The sequence below is a fragment of the Muntiacus reevesi genome, chromosome 1, assembly GCF_963930625.1.
Source record: "Muntiacus reevesi chromosome 1, mMunRee1.1, whole genome shotgun sequence".
NCBI classification, from domain to species: Eukaryota; Metazoa; Chordata; class Mammalia; order Artiodactyla; family Cervidae; genus Muntiacus; species Muntiacus reevesi.
In genome coordinates this window covers 234,943,646-234,960,797 of record NC_089249.1, presented here as the reverse complement: position 1 = coordinate 234,960,797, position 17,152 = coordinate 234,943,646, and the positions used below count along the sequence as shown (strand labels likewise).

The 17,152-nt window shown below is 45.4% G+C and overlaps 1 protein-coding gene across 1 annotated transcript in view; it reads right to left on the bottom strand.

The window, feature by feature from the left end:
* Nucleotides 1–17,152, bottom strand: part of SH3RF2 (SH3 domain containing ring finger 2) — a 141,916-nt gene that overhangs the window by 19,329 nt on the left and 105,435 nt on the right. Inside the window, exons 6-9 of the mRNA XM_065935631.1 lie at nucleotides 13,733–13,824; nucleotides 12,107–12,277; nucleotides 4,921–5,153; nucleotides 1,040–1,395 (exon numbers count right to left, since the gene is read on the bottom strand). Coding sequence (XP_065791703.1) covers nucleotides 1,040–1,395; nucleotides 4,921–5,153; nucleotides 12,107–12,277; nucleotides 13,733–13,824 — 852 coding nt within the window. The remainder of the gene's footprint in view (nucleotides 1–1,039; nucleotides 1,396–4,920; nucleotides 5,154–12,106; nucleotides 12,278–13,732; nucleotides 13,825–17,152) is intronic.

Genomic DNA, 17,152 nt, shown 5'->3' with positions numbered 1-17,152 from the left:
TGTCCATGGGATTCTCCAGGCAAGAATACTGGAGTGGGTTGCCATGGCCTTCTCCAGGGAATCTTCCTGACTTAGGGACTGAACCTGCATCACCTGCATTGCAGGCAGATTCTTTACTGCTGATCCACCAGGGAAGCCCCAAAACTATAAATGATAACAGTCACCTAATTTTCTTGTTACCTCCTCCATCCCACCATCCTTCTTTCCTCAAGGATATTACTGAGAACATAATACGTTTACAGAAATTCTTATGTCTTCTTATGGAAAAGCCATAGAACCACAAAGGTCCTGATAACAGTCAATGGAGCAGTTATAACTCTGTGTGACCTTGACAAGTCACTTACACTCTCCTGTGTCTGTTAGCTCTTCCGTACTGTGAACAGGTACACACTGTTCCCTGTGTAAGCACTTTACTCATCTCATTTAATTTCCACTCCAATCCTGTGAGGCTATGACTCTTCTTACTGCCGTTTTACAGATTAAGCAAAAGAACCCCAGAAAGGTGAGATGTTTTAACCGGAGTCACCAGCTAGCAAGCAGCAGAGCTGGAATTCAAAACAACATTGTATCTGAGGCCAAAGCCATGCTTTTTCAAGTCACCCCTGGGCCTTGAAAGCAGGATGTATGAGATATTCTGGAAGCATCAAGGAGATTCAGTAACATGTCCAGGGAGGATGGAGGTGGTATGACGATGTGGAGGGGGTTGTGTGTGAGGATTCCTTTGACTCCTTGTCCATTCAGAGTTGAAATCTCAGGAGCTGGGACACTGTGCAGTGAGGGGTCTAAAGAATCAGGTCCCCCTCATGTCACCTCATGGTCATGCATGCATGTTCAGTTGTACCCAAACCTTTGTGACCCCTATGGATTATAGCCTGCCAAGCTCCTCTGTTCATAGAACGTTCCAGGCAAGAATCCTGGAGTGGGTTGCCATTTCCTCCTCCAGGGGATCTTCCCAACCCAGGGACTGAACACACGTCTCGTGTGTCTCCTGCATTGGCGGGAGGTTTCTTTACCACTGCGCCATATCACCTACCCCTACCTTCTCGCTGCTTCTTGAGTTTTCCGGCTTCACCAGGATGGAGGGTGGGGCAGATGCAGGCGGTCTGGGGAGAGGCTCACTCTTGATGGGGATTTCTTTGCCTTCCATGATGAGGGAGCTGGCTGCCGTGTGGGTCCTGGTGTCGCTGGCCCTGCTGACGCACGTGAGGGCAGGCTCCCCGGTGGGAGTGGGCTTGGGTCCCGGCTCTGCCACCACCGTGGAGGCTGAGGAGGGGGCCCCCTGTGGCTGGCAGAACTGGAACTGCTGAGGCTGGACCACCATGGTGGGGCTGCGTCTGAAGGAGCCCACCACGAGGGTGGGGATGCCCGACTGGACGGGTCTCTGCAGAGATCCATCTGGGGAGTTACAAGACAGAGATATCAGCCCTGGGGTGGCTGACAGCAGCTGGGGGTGGAGGGGGGGCTGGGGAGGCAGTGCGTCCTGATATCCCAGAATAGTTAAGTGCTTTCCCAATTTGACAGTGCTCACATTCTCCCAGGGTCTCTCAAAGGTGACCTTATTCTTTTTTTGGTGCTGTTTGCCGATGCTGGCAGCCAATGACTGGCTAGGTGAATGTTGGTGGCGGGTGGTGTCAGAAGGTGTATTACCTCCATTTGTCCTGTCTGTCTCTATGTCTCTCTGTCTCTGTCTCTCTCTCTCTTTCACACAAACACACACACACACTCCTGTGTTCTCCTTCCAGGCCTTTAAGATGGGAAATGAAGAAGACAGTCCTAAAGAGAGGGCTTCACAGTGAGAAGAGAAAGGTCATACAGACCAAAGAGGACACAAAAGCAGAGACGAAGCAAGTGACAGCAGACACTGAGACTCACAAGGCTGAGTCAGTTGAGAGGCATGAGCAGGAGGGAGAGGGCAGGAGAGAGGGGAGGGGACTCTGACCCGCTTCTTGAAGAAAATTCTGATGGAAGCATTAGGCCTGTGGTGTGGGGACCTCTGCTCTTCATCGGGTCTGTGGGGAGGAAAGCTGAGTGGCATTTAGAGACCAGGTGTACTGGGCACAAGTGACAGTGGTTGGAAGCAAATCTGGAGAGGCTTTCCGAGTTAGGGCTGGGAGTGGATGAGCTTCAGGAAGTCCCATGACACGGGCTCTGGGATCTGATCTCTTCTCAAGGAGCCAGGGGCCACTCACATCACCTTCCTGCTCCTTGGCCCCCCTGGTTGTAAACTGGAACTAACAACAGTACCTCAGGGGCTGGGGTAAGATTATATTTTATGATGCATGCAAAGAGTTAGGATAAGATAGTGCCTGGAACATAATAAATGCCCCCATGTTTTAAAACTTTTTTATTTTTTCCTTTTTAGGTAAAGGAGAAACAAACTGTAAAAATGCATGCATGGTCCAGGAGTTTGGTTTTGCTCCTTTCACTTCCCTGAGCTCATTCCTTTTTTCTTCTTTTTTCTTTTTTCGGTTTTAACTGAGATAAGCCTCCTCTGTAAAAGGAAGCCATTCCTTCCCCTCAAATTCTCCAGAAGACAGGAGATCCCTACCCCTTTAGCACATGTCCTATGGGTGACCTGGAGAAGCAGCAAGTTATTGCAGTCTGAGGTGGGTAGTGGGAGAGACACCCTGAGCCGCATTTTGGGTCATTTCTCCATAAGGGTCTCCCAGCATTTGCAGCCATAGCAGAGACGTCAGTCCTCTGTGATGCTCTATGGACACGCGTGTGAATCAAAGTTACGTGTGTCCGGCACAGAGGGCCCATCCAAGGCCATGTTCTGTGTCATGACCCTTCATCAGGATGGGTGTGAACATGAAAAGCAGACACTCACTCAAGAGCGTCGGTATTCTCAGCCACCGCCGGCAAGCCAGCCACCGCTTACAGGAGTCTGACCTTTCAATGTCGACATTTATTTTTCCACTGACAGCCCTGTGAGGTGCACATAGTCAATTCTCTGTCATTTCTCTTTGCTTTGGGGAGATTGATAGCTTGACCAGCCTCACCTTGGGGAAAGGGAGAGAGAGAGCTTCTGGGACCTAGAAAAGTCAAAGCCGCGCTGGGCAGGCCTGTCCTTGTCCTGTGCTTAGTCACTCAGTCGTGTCTGACTCTTTGCAACTCCAAGGACTGTAGTCTGCCAAGCACCTCTGTCCATAGGGATTCTCCAGGCAAGAATACTGGAGGGGCTTGCCATGCCCTCCTCCAGGGGATCTTCCTGACCCAGGGATCGAATCCAGGTCTCCCATATTGCAGGTTGATTCCTTACTGTCTGAGCCATCAGGGAAGCCCAGACCTGTCCTTAGGCTCTCGGAAATGAGTGAAAAATCAGTTTATTGCCATATCTGTTTATCTTATGGGTTCCTAATTTCCAAGAGATTGGAGCTTATTACATGTGCACACAATGCAATCGGTCAAAACTCCAAATTGATCAAGATAGATGTGAAGGAAGAGAGGCAGTGTCCGAAAGTAAGTGGGAAACATTGCCACAGGAATGTTCTTCTCGGCATTCATAAGTGTGAACATTTCAGCACTAAGTGAAATGATACATTCACATTATGGGTGGACCTAACATGATCTGCTGAATTGTAAGAGCTCTGATAATACTGATATGACACTAATGCTATAAAAGTAGCTAACATTTCTTGAGTGCTTATTGTGTGCCAGGCACAGTGTCATTACTATTAAATGGATTCTTTTATTAATCTGATGAGGTAGGTGCTATTTTTATTTTCATTTTTCAAATGAGAAAACGGAAGACCCAAGAAGTAACTAACTTGTCCAAGGCTATTGTGGTTGGATTACTTATTGTGTGTATTGCAGGGAGAAGGGGGAGGAAGGCACTGGAGGGTGCAGAAGGGAAACACGATTGGCTCGAATTAAGAGGCAAGACTGCTGGAATTGGTAGTCAAGCAAGAGACTGGAAAGCACTGAGAAAGAGTAGAACCAAGATAATTGCTTTAACTTTCTGGGGACATTTTCCTGTGTGGCATATTGCCCCACATGTGAATCCTTTGCTCTGACTAGTACTGCAGTTTCACCTTTAATCATTTTTTTAAGATCAAAGGAGGGATGGCAGAGTCCAGTCTAAGTCAGGGGATGTAGAACAAATCAAGTTGACTTAGCTTAGCTTGTTGTCTTCTTCTAGAGAGGTGTACAAAGATAGAGGTTTGATGTGTTATATAACAATGGGTCTCAGAAACTTTTTAGAACCCTCCCCGAATGAAGTCTTATGCAGAGGTTCAATATATTAGAAGATAAAAGCATGACCTTTAAGATGAAGGAAGTTATGTAACTGCCATGTGTGCAATGTGGATGTTATTTAAAAATAAAAGCAAGGTGCAGAACAATGTATTAAGATTACATGGTATGCATGTACATGGATGAGAACTTGGGACTGGGGGTGAAGGATTGGAAGGATGTATTTGTACAATATAATGTAATTTTGTACAATATAATTTTTAAACTTGTACATATATTAGTTAAAGTGGGATTCAGGGGCTCTTAGCATCAACTCCTCTTTTCCTCCTCCCCTGTATCCTTCATTTCCCTTTTGGTACCCCCTGAGGATTTCCACAGAGCACAGTTTGAGAAACACTGATCCAGCAAGTACTTTGGTCATTCTGTCTTAATAAGAACTAGCATCCAACCTAGGCCATGTTCTAATTATACGTTGGTACTCAGGGCTGGTATCATCCCAATCAGTGTGTATGTATGTAGTGACTGAGGGCTGTGACCCTGAGATTGTCTGGCTTCATCTAATAAAACAACTTGATATTTGGGAAATGTAAAGCAACCTTAAAGCAAAGATCCTTGTTTTTGCAAAAAAACCCAAACAAAACCAAACCCCAAAACCACTCTGTTTGCCCAGAGTGAGATCGCTCCCATCCCTTAGGTCTAGGCACGTACCTCTCTGCCACCACTTACTCTTTCTCATGCTACCTCGTCCTTTGCGGAGAGAGCCCTGCCCCAGGGCCCCCAGGCTGGCTGGGCTCCGCACGGGGTTGACTATGGCCGTGGGCACGAAGACGGACTTGAAGGGCCGGCTCTGCCGGGGATCACTTTCTGAAATACTGCCTTGGGAGGACACAGAGGAGGTGGATAACGTCCATGCGGTGTAGAGGCCAGGACTTCGGGAGTCTGGAACGCTAGATGTCTTTCTGGTTGTGCAAATTTTTTTTTTTTAAAGAAGAAATAGAAAAAGAAAAAGTTCAGTCAAGAGTCCAACCATATACCACCTGTGGCCTCTCCTCACCTACTGCTACCCATATATACATACCACACAGATTCTTAACTACAGAGGCCTCTGCTCCCACACCTGGATAACTGTGTGGGTGTGCTGAGCGAGGGAAGAGGTCTCCTACTGAGTCCTGGTGGGACAAGAAGATTTGAATTTCATCTTCTTTCCCTCCAGCTCTGATCACTCCTCATCCCATGTTCCTTCAACCCTGAGTTTAGAGCATAAGACCTTGTATGTGTTCATCTCACTTTGGAGGGGCAGTTTCTTGTTTGTTCAGTGACTTGTCCACTAGATTCTAAACTCTTTGAAGGCAGAGATTTTATATGACTTATTTTATATCTTCTGTGTTCTGCATATATTGTTAAAGTGTTGAATGGCTGCCATAATGCACTTAGCACTGAAGCCAGTCATTTTGTGTCACACATATTGAGCACGTAGGCTCAGATGGTAAAGAATCTGCTTGCAATGCAGGAGACCTGGCCTAGATTCCTGGGTTGAGATGATCGCCTGGAGAAGGGAATGGCTACCCACTCCAGTATTCTTGCTTGGAAAATTCCAGAGGAGCCTGGCGGGCTCCACGGGGAGTCCACGGGGTTACAAAGAGTTGGACGTGACTGAGTGACTAATACTTTCACTTTCACTGTATGTCTGGCGTTGGCCAGGTCCTTTGCCCACATTATCTCATGGGTTCTTCACAACAGCCTTCTGAGTTAGCAACTAGAAATACTACTGTTTTGTAGATTAAAAAAATACAGATTTACAGTTATTTGAGATTTGAACCTAGGTCCAGGCTGGCCCTTGTCACCCATGCTCTTATCACTGAGCTACACTACCTTCTGGCTAGTCAGAGCATTCATCATTTGGAAAACCCGGCATCCTGCTTGAAATAAACAAACCAAAGGAGCTGGTAGGCCCTACACATGCCTCCACAAAACCTAATCCTTTAACCTTAGGCTCTAATTTTTAAGACTAGTATTTAAATTTTGAAAACAGCAATTTCTTGCCCACCGCCTTCCAGCCTGCAGCTCCCTGAACCCTGTGGGGAATGGCTGTCACTTTACACACTCCTCTTGTCCTTGTCCCATCCTACCCCCAACATCACCGCCCCAGAGAAGTACTCCATCAATCACCTTGTCACTCTGTTGATTCAGTAACCTCTGCTAATTCCCTGAAGCTAACCAACTCAACCAAGGTCCTGACACAAAGATGTCTCCATGCAGTTTCCTTCCTGTCAATGCCTCCAGGTTTCTCTTTAGGTAATTTCCTCTTATTTCTCCTTTTTCTCTCCCTCTTTTGCTTAAAAAAGCGTATGTGGTTTAATAATGAGCCACCCGTGTTGCACGAGATGGGAAAGGCACCACTTAATGTGGCCAACTCTGCCCATGCAGCATATGCAGCCACATGCCCTGGGGACAGATGCTTGTGGTGAGGGGGTTTCTGGCCACAGCTTCCATTCTCCTCTGGTCTCTGGGGATGCAGTTAGGGAAGTGGAGTGGGCTGGCCACCAGTCAGAGCTCAAATTACATTCTGGAGATGAGGGCTGGGCTGAGAGAACTCCCCAGCTCTGGTTTTCATGGCAGAGTCTGCATCTCCCTGTGTTTTGAACAAAGACCTCAAAGTGTAGGATGCTGCAAAATGGACCAGCAACAGGGAAGACAGGTTCCAGAATGGTTGGTAGTGGCAGTAGCAGCGGGAGCAAGTACAGAAAACAGTTAATGAGGCCTGAGTCAAGCTTATTCCACCAGTCCTTTCTTTGGACAACTGTTTACAGACTGAGGTGCAACCTCATTTTTCTGGGCCCAGCACGAGGCTGGATTCCAGAAACTCCTAAATTTTAAGTCCCCTTCCCAACACTGAACCCCTCTATGTTTTTTGGCAAAAAGGTCAACATGGGCTTCCCTGGTGGCTCAAGGGCAGCGAATCTGCCTGCCAGTGCAGGAGACATGGGTTTGATCCCTGGTCCACGAGGGAGCAACTGAGCCCAAGTGCCACAACTGCTGAACCAGTGCCCTGGCGCTCAGGAGCTGCAACGACCGAAGCCTGAGCACCCTAGAGCCTTGCTTTGCAACGAGAGAGGCCACTGCAATGAAAAGCCCATGCACCACAACTAGAGAGTGGCTCCTGCTCACTGCAACTAGAAAAAAGCCCAAGCAGCAATGAAGAAGACCCAGAGACCCAGCACAGCCCAAAAAACAAAACAAAACAAAACTCAGCACTTACTCAGCATGCTCTTCTAACATCAAAATGCTGTGCTAACATATATTCATTAATCCCCATGACACCCGAGATCTGCAGACGTTATGACCCCTGTTTTCTAGATGGAGAGACTGAAAGGCATTCTGGGTTTAAAGGGGAGGTGAGCTTGTTGCCTCTGATTTGCCCCACTGCACTGCTTTGAGTGTGTCCCCCTTTCTACCTGAGATACAAGCCCTTAAGAACTTGTGCAGTACATGAAAGGGGCACGACACATATGCCGTCTACCCTGCTCAGTAGTGGCAGGAGCCTCTTGGGAAGGCAAGAGCTTGCACTGTGACAGTCTTTATACAGTTCTGTGTAGCAAGTTAAAGGCCAGTGAGTGGTGGCCCACCTGTCACTTTTCTCTACCCCTTAGGCAACGGGATGGCATATGAGTCTGCTGAAGGCTGCCTGAAAGAGAAGTATCCCAGCTCACTGGGCAGATAGGCGTATATTGGGAGGACAGAAAGGAGTGGAAAGAGCTTGGAAACAGGATCCTAGGGAGGCTGCTGAGAGTGGCGAGGCAGGAGTCTGAGATGGGGAGGGTCTGATCAGGGGCTGCTGCTTGAGTGCCCGCCGTGAACAGCCTTCAACTTGGCCCATGTTCCTCTCTCCCTTGTTCCTTCCCTGATCCCATTTCCAAGTTCTGAGAGGCCTGAGCCTGTCCCTCAACTGTGGTGATGAACTGAGGAGGCTGGGGAGGAGAGGGAGGCGAGGGGGAGAGTGAGGAGGAGGAGAAGGAATGGGGAGGAGCTGGTTTCTGCAGCCTCTAAAATGGGAGGGAACATTGAGACTGGGTGTGGAGCAGGAAACCCAAAAGCATGCAGGTGCTGCTGCGAAGGGCCTGAATGAAAACGTGACAAGTGTTGTGTACCCCCGACCCATGGGCTATCTCTGGGATCTGGGGAATAGGTCACACTGGCAGAGATCTAGGGGTGGTCAGCACAGCTGGGCAGGCCGTCATTCCCCTCGAGCACAGAGCACTGGGGCTTCACACGGCATAGCAGCCTCTCCTCTTTGGTAATTCAGAGGCCCGCTTGCGAACCGTAAAGCAAAACCCTGGCATTTTGGTCAACTCTAGTCTCTCAGTTGATCCCCAGACTCTGTCTGGCTCAGTGCATTAGGATGCTGATTAAGAGCAAAGGTTCAAATCTCAGGGGGCACCTCACACCTTGGAGGTTTGGCTGTCTTAGAAAAGGCAGTCCTGTACACCATGGGGGCTGGAGGTAGTGCAAAGCCATCCCTGCAAACACACAATGAAAATGGGGGGAAACCTCTCACCCACACAGAACCGAAGAGCAGAAAGGGACCTCGCACATGTAGTCCAACGCACTCAGTAGCAGAAACTCTGCTGACAAAGGATGGCTTCATTCAGCCCTGAGAACTGGGAGGAACCAAGCCTCCTGCAGTGGGAAGGGTTGTTAAGAACAAGGGTGAGCTGCCCCCAGATAGACAAACTGAGCATGTCATCTGCATCCAAGGTTTCGGGGATGGAAACTTTCTCTGCATCTGGGAGGCTGTCAGAGAAAACACACACACAGGGAAAGCATGAATCTGCTGTCAACTAATAGCCCTAGGGAGATTATACTGTGACAGTGACTTTCCTTTCTGGAAATGCTGATTTCCTGGAAACAAACACTCCCATCAGCACCAGCAGCATCTCAATATATGCACAGAGTCAGGTTTCTATGAGCCAGGGGTGGGGAGGGACTCATGGCCACCTACGGTGCTGCTGAACATCCATCCACCATCTGACACACGGCCACCTCAGATAGAGTGAGTCCAGAAGCTCATCATTTGCCCAAGAATAGATCTACCTTGGAGAAAAGCCAAGGAGAGAATAGGAAGCTGGAGCCTTGAGCTACATTGGAACAGAGTCCCGTGTGCATTCAGTTAGGGTGATCTTAAGTCCAGGTTTTCCAGGGAGAGTTTGTTTACACCTGCTCTCCTGGCAGTGTCCCTCTTCTATCTCAAAAACGTCCTAGTTTGGATGATGAATTATACAGTGACTCTTCCTTTAGTGGTTTTTTATGGAATAATCAGGACTTCGGGCTAAGGCCTGATGCAAATGCCCCAGTATAGTAGTAGAGATGGCCCTAGAGAGTTCACGATAGTTTCTTCCATGGAAGACTGTTCGTGAGTTAAGGTAGGTCTTTGCTCTTCTCTGTCACTCCTGAACTGTCCTCCCACTCTCCTCAAGACTTCCCAGCTTGGAGTCACAAGAACAAACTCTACCATCTCCTACTCTGCCTTGTTGCAGGCATCACTTTCCCTGTTTCCTTGGGGAATTAAGTTCCTGGCTCACGGTCATTCTCTCCACCACAACAGATCCTACCTGGATGATTTCATCTAGTCTTTGGGCTTTCATCTTAAACCTAGACTTCTTTCTTAAATGCTAGACTTGTATATGCAACCATTTACTAGGAATACTAAGGCATCTGAGACACTGTGCTGCAAACCAGGCTTTTGCTTCCCCTCACTAGCACCTCAAGGCCTGTTTGTTCCTCTTTTGGATTTCAACTCCATCAAGTAAAAGGCAACCTTGTCTTCAGTTACTGAGGACCCACTTTGAATCCTCTCTTTTTACACTCAGAATTGGATTTGTCAGAAAATCCTGTTGTTTCTACCTTTAGAATAAACCAAAATCTAACCACCGCTCCTTCCCTCCCTCCACAGCCAGCACCTTCATTTCACTGTCAACATCCCCGCCTTCCCCCGATTCCCACCCCCACCCCCAGATTCTTACCATATCCCCTTAACTAGTCTGTCTGCTTCCACTTCTCCTGTCTACAATGTACTCTCAACCCAGCAACCAGAGGGGTTCTGATTACAACACAAGATAGGTCATGTCACGCTTCTGCTCCAAGCCCTGTAACATGGCTGAAGTCACATTCCTCATTATGACTGAGCAAATTCTGAATCTGAATCCCTGTTACCACTCTGGCCTCATCTCTTACGAGCCCCTCTCACTTCCCTAATCCATTCCTCTCGGCCTTCACGTCAGTATGCTCCTTCCCCGGGGCCTTTGATCTGTTCTTGCTGTTCTTTGGGCCTGGAATACAGTTCCCACATCCCTTCCTTCTTCCTTCTCACTGCTCTGCCAGCCCACCCCTGACCAAACTATTAACATTGTAGTCACCCCCATGTAAATTCTATCCCCCTTTCCTGACTTATTTTTTCTTAGACCTTATCAGCACACCACTTATATTCCTTATACGTCTTATTTATTTTCTGTCCATCCCACCAGATGCTCCAGTGGGCAGAGATTTCTGTGTATTTTGTTCACTGGTATTTCTCCAGTGTCTAGAAGGGTGCCTGACGTACTGTGCTCAATATATATTTGCTGACTAAATGGATTAAAGCATCAGTTATAGGCATCCTTAGTTTGCCTTTGGAGATTTTGCAAATGTCTAACAAATTCCAAGAACCACTGAAGGGAGTAACTCTGACCTCTACTCCAACTTTCTGGCATGCAAAGAAATCTTTTTGTCTGGATCTATTGGTACCCACACTTTGCCTGTATTCTATCTAGAAAGGGGATCCGCCACCTCAATAAACGCAAATGCAGTCGTTTACTGAACCAGAATCTTCTAAGCTGTATTCACTGGTTCACTTTCCCCTGAGGGAACAAGCCTACTTCCTGGTCTACACAGTCTATTGTGGTCTCTCTGACCCTTGTCTTCTGCACTCAAACAATCCTATTGTCTTTCTAGGTTTATCCAGTGATGTAGCTTCTATTTCCTCACCATTGCAGCCCTCCTCTGGACACACTGCCCACCTACAGGAAGGTCCCCCAAACTGGCCATATATGACTGCTGCTCTGACCCCCATAGAGAACAATGGGATTATCCTTTGGAGTTATGACTCTCTGGTATGTCATAAAGGTAGTGTTTATGTGTGGTAAGGGGCTTGGGACCTTGTGATAGGCTTTGCCTGGACTCATGGGGGTGGAGGCAGCACTGGACTTACAGGAGGAGCCATGGGTACTTTCGGGGGCCTGTGTGCACTTGTGGCTGTATGAGGTGCTGGACAAACTGCGCAGTGGTGCAGTTGATGAATGTGCCCGAGAATGAAAACGGCTGGGAAAAGCTGTCTGGAAAGAAGACCTGCAGGGTAACTAGCACATGACTGGTGGATTGGATGTATGGGTAGTGGTCTGAGTCACGAAAACTCTGCCTAATGGCCCCACATCCTGGGAAGTCTCCCAAGGTGCTCCTAGAGGTCTTCTGATCATTGGGCTTTCCCATTGCGCTACAGTTATGGAGTGTCTGGGTGAAGACAGTGAAGTGTGATTTGTGGGGGTTGTACGGTAGAACTGAAATCTAGTTCTTGAGCAGGCTGGTTAACTGCACATCACTTTCATCATCTGTAAAATAACACCCACCTATTGGGATACTTGAGCAAAGCCAAAGAGTTAGAAGATGCAAAAGTATCAATACTTGTAAAATGTGAAGAGCTATTTAAAAGATAACTATTTTACTATTTTTTTAAAAAATTAATCATTAGGAGGATAGTGAAGCAAAAATTGTTTCTTGGCCCACACTCTGAAAGGATTGAGTCCTTCAGCCATTCAACTCAGAGATGGACTCTGGCCTAGATGATCCAACCCTCTGATGCCTGAGATTGGAGAGGACGCACCTGAAAATGGGGATGACGTAGTTGTTGGGGAAGATGCCAACTCGCCCGGTCACCAAGGAGACGCCCCTGAGCCAGCCGTCTTGGTACTTGCCCAGGACCCTGACGCCCTCTCCCTTCTGTAGGTCCAGTTCGTCGGGTCCATGGGCTGAGTAGGAGTGCAGAGCTACAAACCTGGGGAGACACAGGGAACTGGTGAAGAACGCTGGTGAGTGTGCCTACTGGAGGGCATGGAACCAGCAAAGGGTGAAGGGAGAGGAAAACTCAGAGTCCGTGACCCAGTGGTTAGCACTAAACATCCTTTAAGAACTGAAACCTTACTATGTAAGGCAGATGGAAACGGTGGAACCTTGTTGAAGTTGCAGTGGAGGGGCCCAAATCCCTGCCCCCTTCATCTCCTCGCTCCTCCATAGAGTGCCCTGAAGCTCCAGGTCACTCACTGAGGTCACATCAGCATTTTGACACTGGGAAAACTGGCCGAGAATAGAGAAAAGAGTTGGTGACCAGGAATCAGTGGGAGAGTCGGGTCAAAAGCCTGAACGTGATGGTTCTATCTAGGATGCTTGTTCACACTGCTTAGAGTACCCTTAGGACAGTGGTCATAGACGTCAAGGTTCAGGGAAGCCTCTCTGATCCATTCCCTCTCCTGAGGGTAGTGGCGTGTCTAACCCCCAAGATGCTAGCTTAATGTAGGCAGGAGATGGACATGGGGGAGTGGGAGGCAAGGGTTAATTTCATTGTTTCGGCACACAGTGGAATGAATATTGGCTGCATTGTGGGATGGAGGAGAATGGGCTTGAAACGTGGTAGAAATGCTCTTGGGTTGGAGCAGTGACTTTCCACTCTGGAGTCCACATAGTAGGTTGGGTAGGTAACATCCAGGTATGAGCTTGGGGTAAAGACCCTGGGGAGTAGTTAGGCTGTGGAAGGAGAATAATTACCCAACTAAAGGCATTAAAAATAACCCACTTTGGTTTCCCAGGTTTGGGGTTAAAAGTTTATGGCTTCGAGCTGGATAGACGCTAAGGCAGCAGTTTCCAACCTTTTTGGCGCCAGTGGGATGGTTTCAGGATGATTCAAGTGCACATTCATGTGCACAAAGTACATTTATTGTGCACTTTGTCTCTATTATTATTATACCAGCTCCACCTCAGATCATCAGCATTAGAGCCCAGAGGTTGGGGACAACTGCTCTAAGGACTTTGAGGCACTGACAGGTTTTATCAAAGGGGCTAGGAGAATGTTCTCATCTGCAAGATTTCTTTCCCTACTGAAATGTTATATTTATTCCTCACTGATACAGCAGCATCTATTGATGACCAAGCATTGTGAATCTAAACAAAGACAATAGAAATCGCTCAGTACCCAATCTCCCTGTAGGGTTTTGGTACATAAACTAGTCTCTTTCTGCTTTTGTAAAATAATGAGCCAGGATGATGTAGTTTGGTAATTTGTATTTTTCATTATTATTTCCTTTGGACATTGTAATGGAAGGGAAGTTGTTGGGGTTCCAGGGGAAGCTGGTTGGGGACGGGGGATGCTCAATGACAGAGGGATGGCAAAGATGACCCCTCTGTGCCAGGACCAGGAGTGGAGGGTTGAACTCATTTTTTTTTTTTTTTTACTCACATGTTAGCTGAGAGGTGTTGCTGGGAGCCAGGAAGACTGACAATGGCCGTGGAATGTCCTGGGGAGGCAGGTGCAGGGTGATAGGTGCTGACCTGCAGAAACAGCAAGCATTAGGAGCCAGACCCACAGCAGAGCTGCTGCATTCTGACGCAACTAAAAACCAACAGGCACGCCCAGCACCACCCATCGTGTGTCTTTTTCTCTGTGGTTTGTGGCTGTGGGCAGAGCAGAGTGGTGGTGGATTGGTTTATGGTCTGCTGAGGTGGTATGCCAGGGTCACATTCCAAAAGACTGCTCAGATAAGGCCTGGGATGAAGGCCTGTTCAATTTACAGCCAACAGAGCACTGCCAGACTCTTCTTTATGTTCCCCCGGCCCCTCTCCACCCATTTCCTAGTGCACTCACCTCCCTCTAAGAAAACCTGTTCTCGAAAATGATACGATGGCTAATGTTGAGAACGCTCGCCAGGCAGTTTTAAGTGTTTTGTAAGTATCAGCTAGTTTAATCCTTATTAAAGGAACTGGTATCATCCCTATTTTTGGATGAGAAACTGAGGGAAAGAGAAAAATCACTCAACTAGAATGAACCAACATTTAAAACCAGGTACTCCAGGTCCTGATCCCACACTCTCACTAATGTTAGTATTCACACACACACACACACACACACACACACCAGTTTATCCTGTGACTTAGTGATGGTGAATCTGCAACCTCTTCACTTTTCCAGGCTGAGAGAGGGGGCAAAAATTCTAAAAGCATCTGGAAACTGCCAGCTATCCTGAGGCTTCACTTATTATCTAATGTCTTACCTTGCTTATTTTCTTCTTGGCACATATCACAGACTGTGATTGTTTCCGTGTTTATTTACTGACCATCCCTCATCACTAGACTACAAGTTCATGAGGAAGGGACTACATTTTATTTATCTTTGTGTTTCTTATATGCTTAATATGTTACTTGTAACTTAATGAATGAATGAAAACATCTTTCTACCCACTACATCAAATACTAATGAAACCTCAACTATCTCCATGCCATCCAGAGTAAATACATTCAATCAGTCTTCAGTTATCTACCTTTAAGTGATGGTAACTACATATATGTACCTTTTTAGGACTGTGCTTTGTGGGTACAACTATTATTTGCAGAATGTGTGTTTGAGCAGTTGTGAATCCATTACTTGAGTATGTATGTACAAGTCTGTATGTTTATTCAGAACCTGTGACAATTGTATGTACATGTTTGATGGCACTGGTCTACTGTATGTCTTATGTTCATGCATGTGGGTCAGATAAGCATGTATGCTATGTGTGATATATGTATGTATGGTTGTGAGTGTCTATCTGGAATTCTGTGTATATGTCTATGAACTCTAGAGGTGTGTGCAAGAAGACATGGATATAGTTTTGTGTGTGTGTCTGTGTCAATGATTGTATAAATGTATGTATAGTTGTGTATGTATGTGTGATGTTTCAACTCAGTTATAGGATCAGAAAACCATTCCAGTTAGATAGTAAGAAGGGTTAGCAAGAGTATAGAGAAATCTAAACCCTCATACAGTGTTGGTGGAAATGTAAAATGGTTCCAGCCTTTTGGAAAATAGTTTTGCAGTCCCTCAAATAATTCATAGATTTACCATATGATTTACTAAGTCTGACATTCAAGAGAAATGAAAACATACATCCACACTAAAGCTTGTATGTGAATTTTACAGCAATATTATTTATAATAGACAAAAGGTGGAGATAACCTAAATGTCTACTGGCTGAAGAATGGATAAAGAAAACATGTTATATATATACAATGGAATATTATTCAACCACAAAAGAAATGAAGTATTGATAAATACCAGAACATGGATAAACTGTGAAAACATTATGCTAATTGAAAAAAGCAAGACACAAGAAACATTACATAGTTCTGTTTATATATCTTAAATGGGTTAAATGTAAAATATATTTTATGGTATGTAAAATATGATATGGTATATAAAATATATTTTAATAAGCTTTAAAAAAGTCCCAAACCATATGATTATCTCAATAGATGTATGAAAAGCTTTTTACAAAGTTTGACATCCATTATGATAAAAACTCTCCAGAAAGTAGGCATAAAAGGTACATACCTCAACGTAATAAAGGTTTGCTATATATGACAAACCCACAGCTAGCATCATATTTAATGGTGAAAAGCTGAAAGTATTTCCTCTAAGATCAGGAATAAGACAAGGAGGTCCATTCTCACTACTTCTGTTCAACACAGTTTTGGAAGTCTTAGCCACAGCAACCAGAGAAAAAAAGAAATAAAAGGAATCCAAATTGGAAAGGAAGAAGTGAAACTGTTACTGTCTGCAGGTGACATGATACTATACATGGAAAATCCTAAAGACACCACCAGAAAAACTACTATAGCTCAGAGCTCATCAAGAGCTCTAGTAGTAAAGTTGTAGGATACAAAGTTCATATACAGAAATTTGTTGCATTTCTATACACTAATAATGCAAGATCAGAAGAAGAGATTTAGGAAACAGTCCAACTTGGTGGCGAATCAATATTATTAAAATGACCACACTATTTAAGGTAACCTACAGATTCACTGCAATCCCTATCAAAATATCAAAGGCATTTTTTTAAACAGACCTAAAATAATTTAAAAATCTATATGAAAACACAAAAGACTCCAAATAGCCAAAACAAACTTGAGAAGAAGAACAGAGCTGGAGGGATGACAGTCCTTGACCTCAGATTATAGTACAAAGTTACAGTAAAAAAAAATGGTACTGGCACAAAAACAGACACATAGATCAATGGAACAGGTTAGAGAGCCCAGAAATAAATCTATGTACTTATATTCAATTAATCTATGACAAAGGAATCAATATACGATGGAGAAAAGACAGTCTTTTCAATAAATGATGCTGAGAAACCTGGACAGCTACATGTAAAAGAAATTAGAACATTTTCAAATACCATGTACAAAAATAAACTCAAAAAGGATTAAAGACCTAAATGTAACACTGGATACTATAAAACTCTTAGAGTAAAATATAGGCAGAAAACTCTTTGATATAAATTGTAGCGGCATTTTTGGATCTGTCTCCTAAAGTAAAGGAAATAAATGCAAAAATAAACAAATGGGACCTAGTTAAAAAAGATTTTGCACAGCAAAGGTAACCATTGACAAAATAAAAAGACAGCCTACTGAATGGGAGAAAGTATTTGTAAATAATATGACCAGTAAGAGATTAATATGCAACATATATAAATAGCCCACACAACTCAACATTAAAAAAACAAAATGATATGATTAAAAAATGGACAGAAGAATGGAATAGATATTTTTCCAAAGAGGAAATGCAGATGGTAAATAGGCACATGAAAAGATGCTCAACACTGCTTATCATTAGGGAAATGCAAAT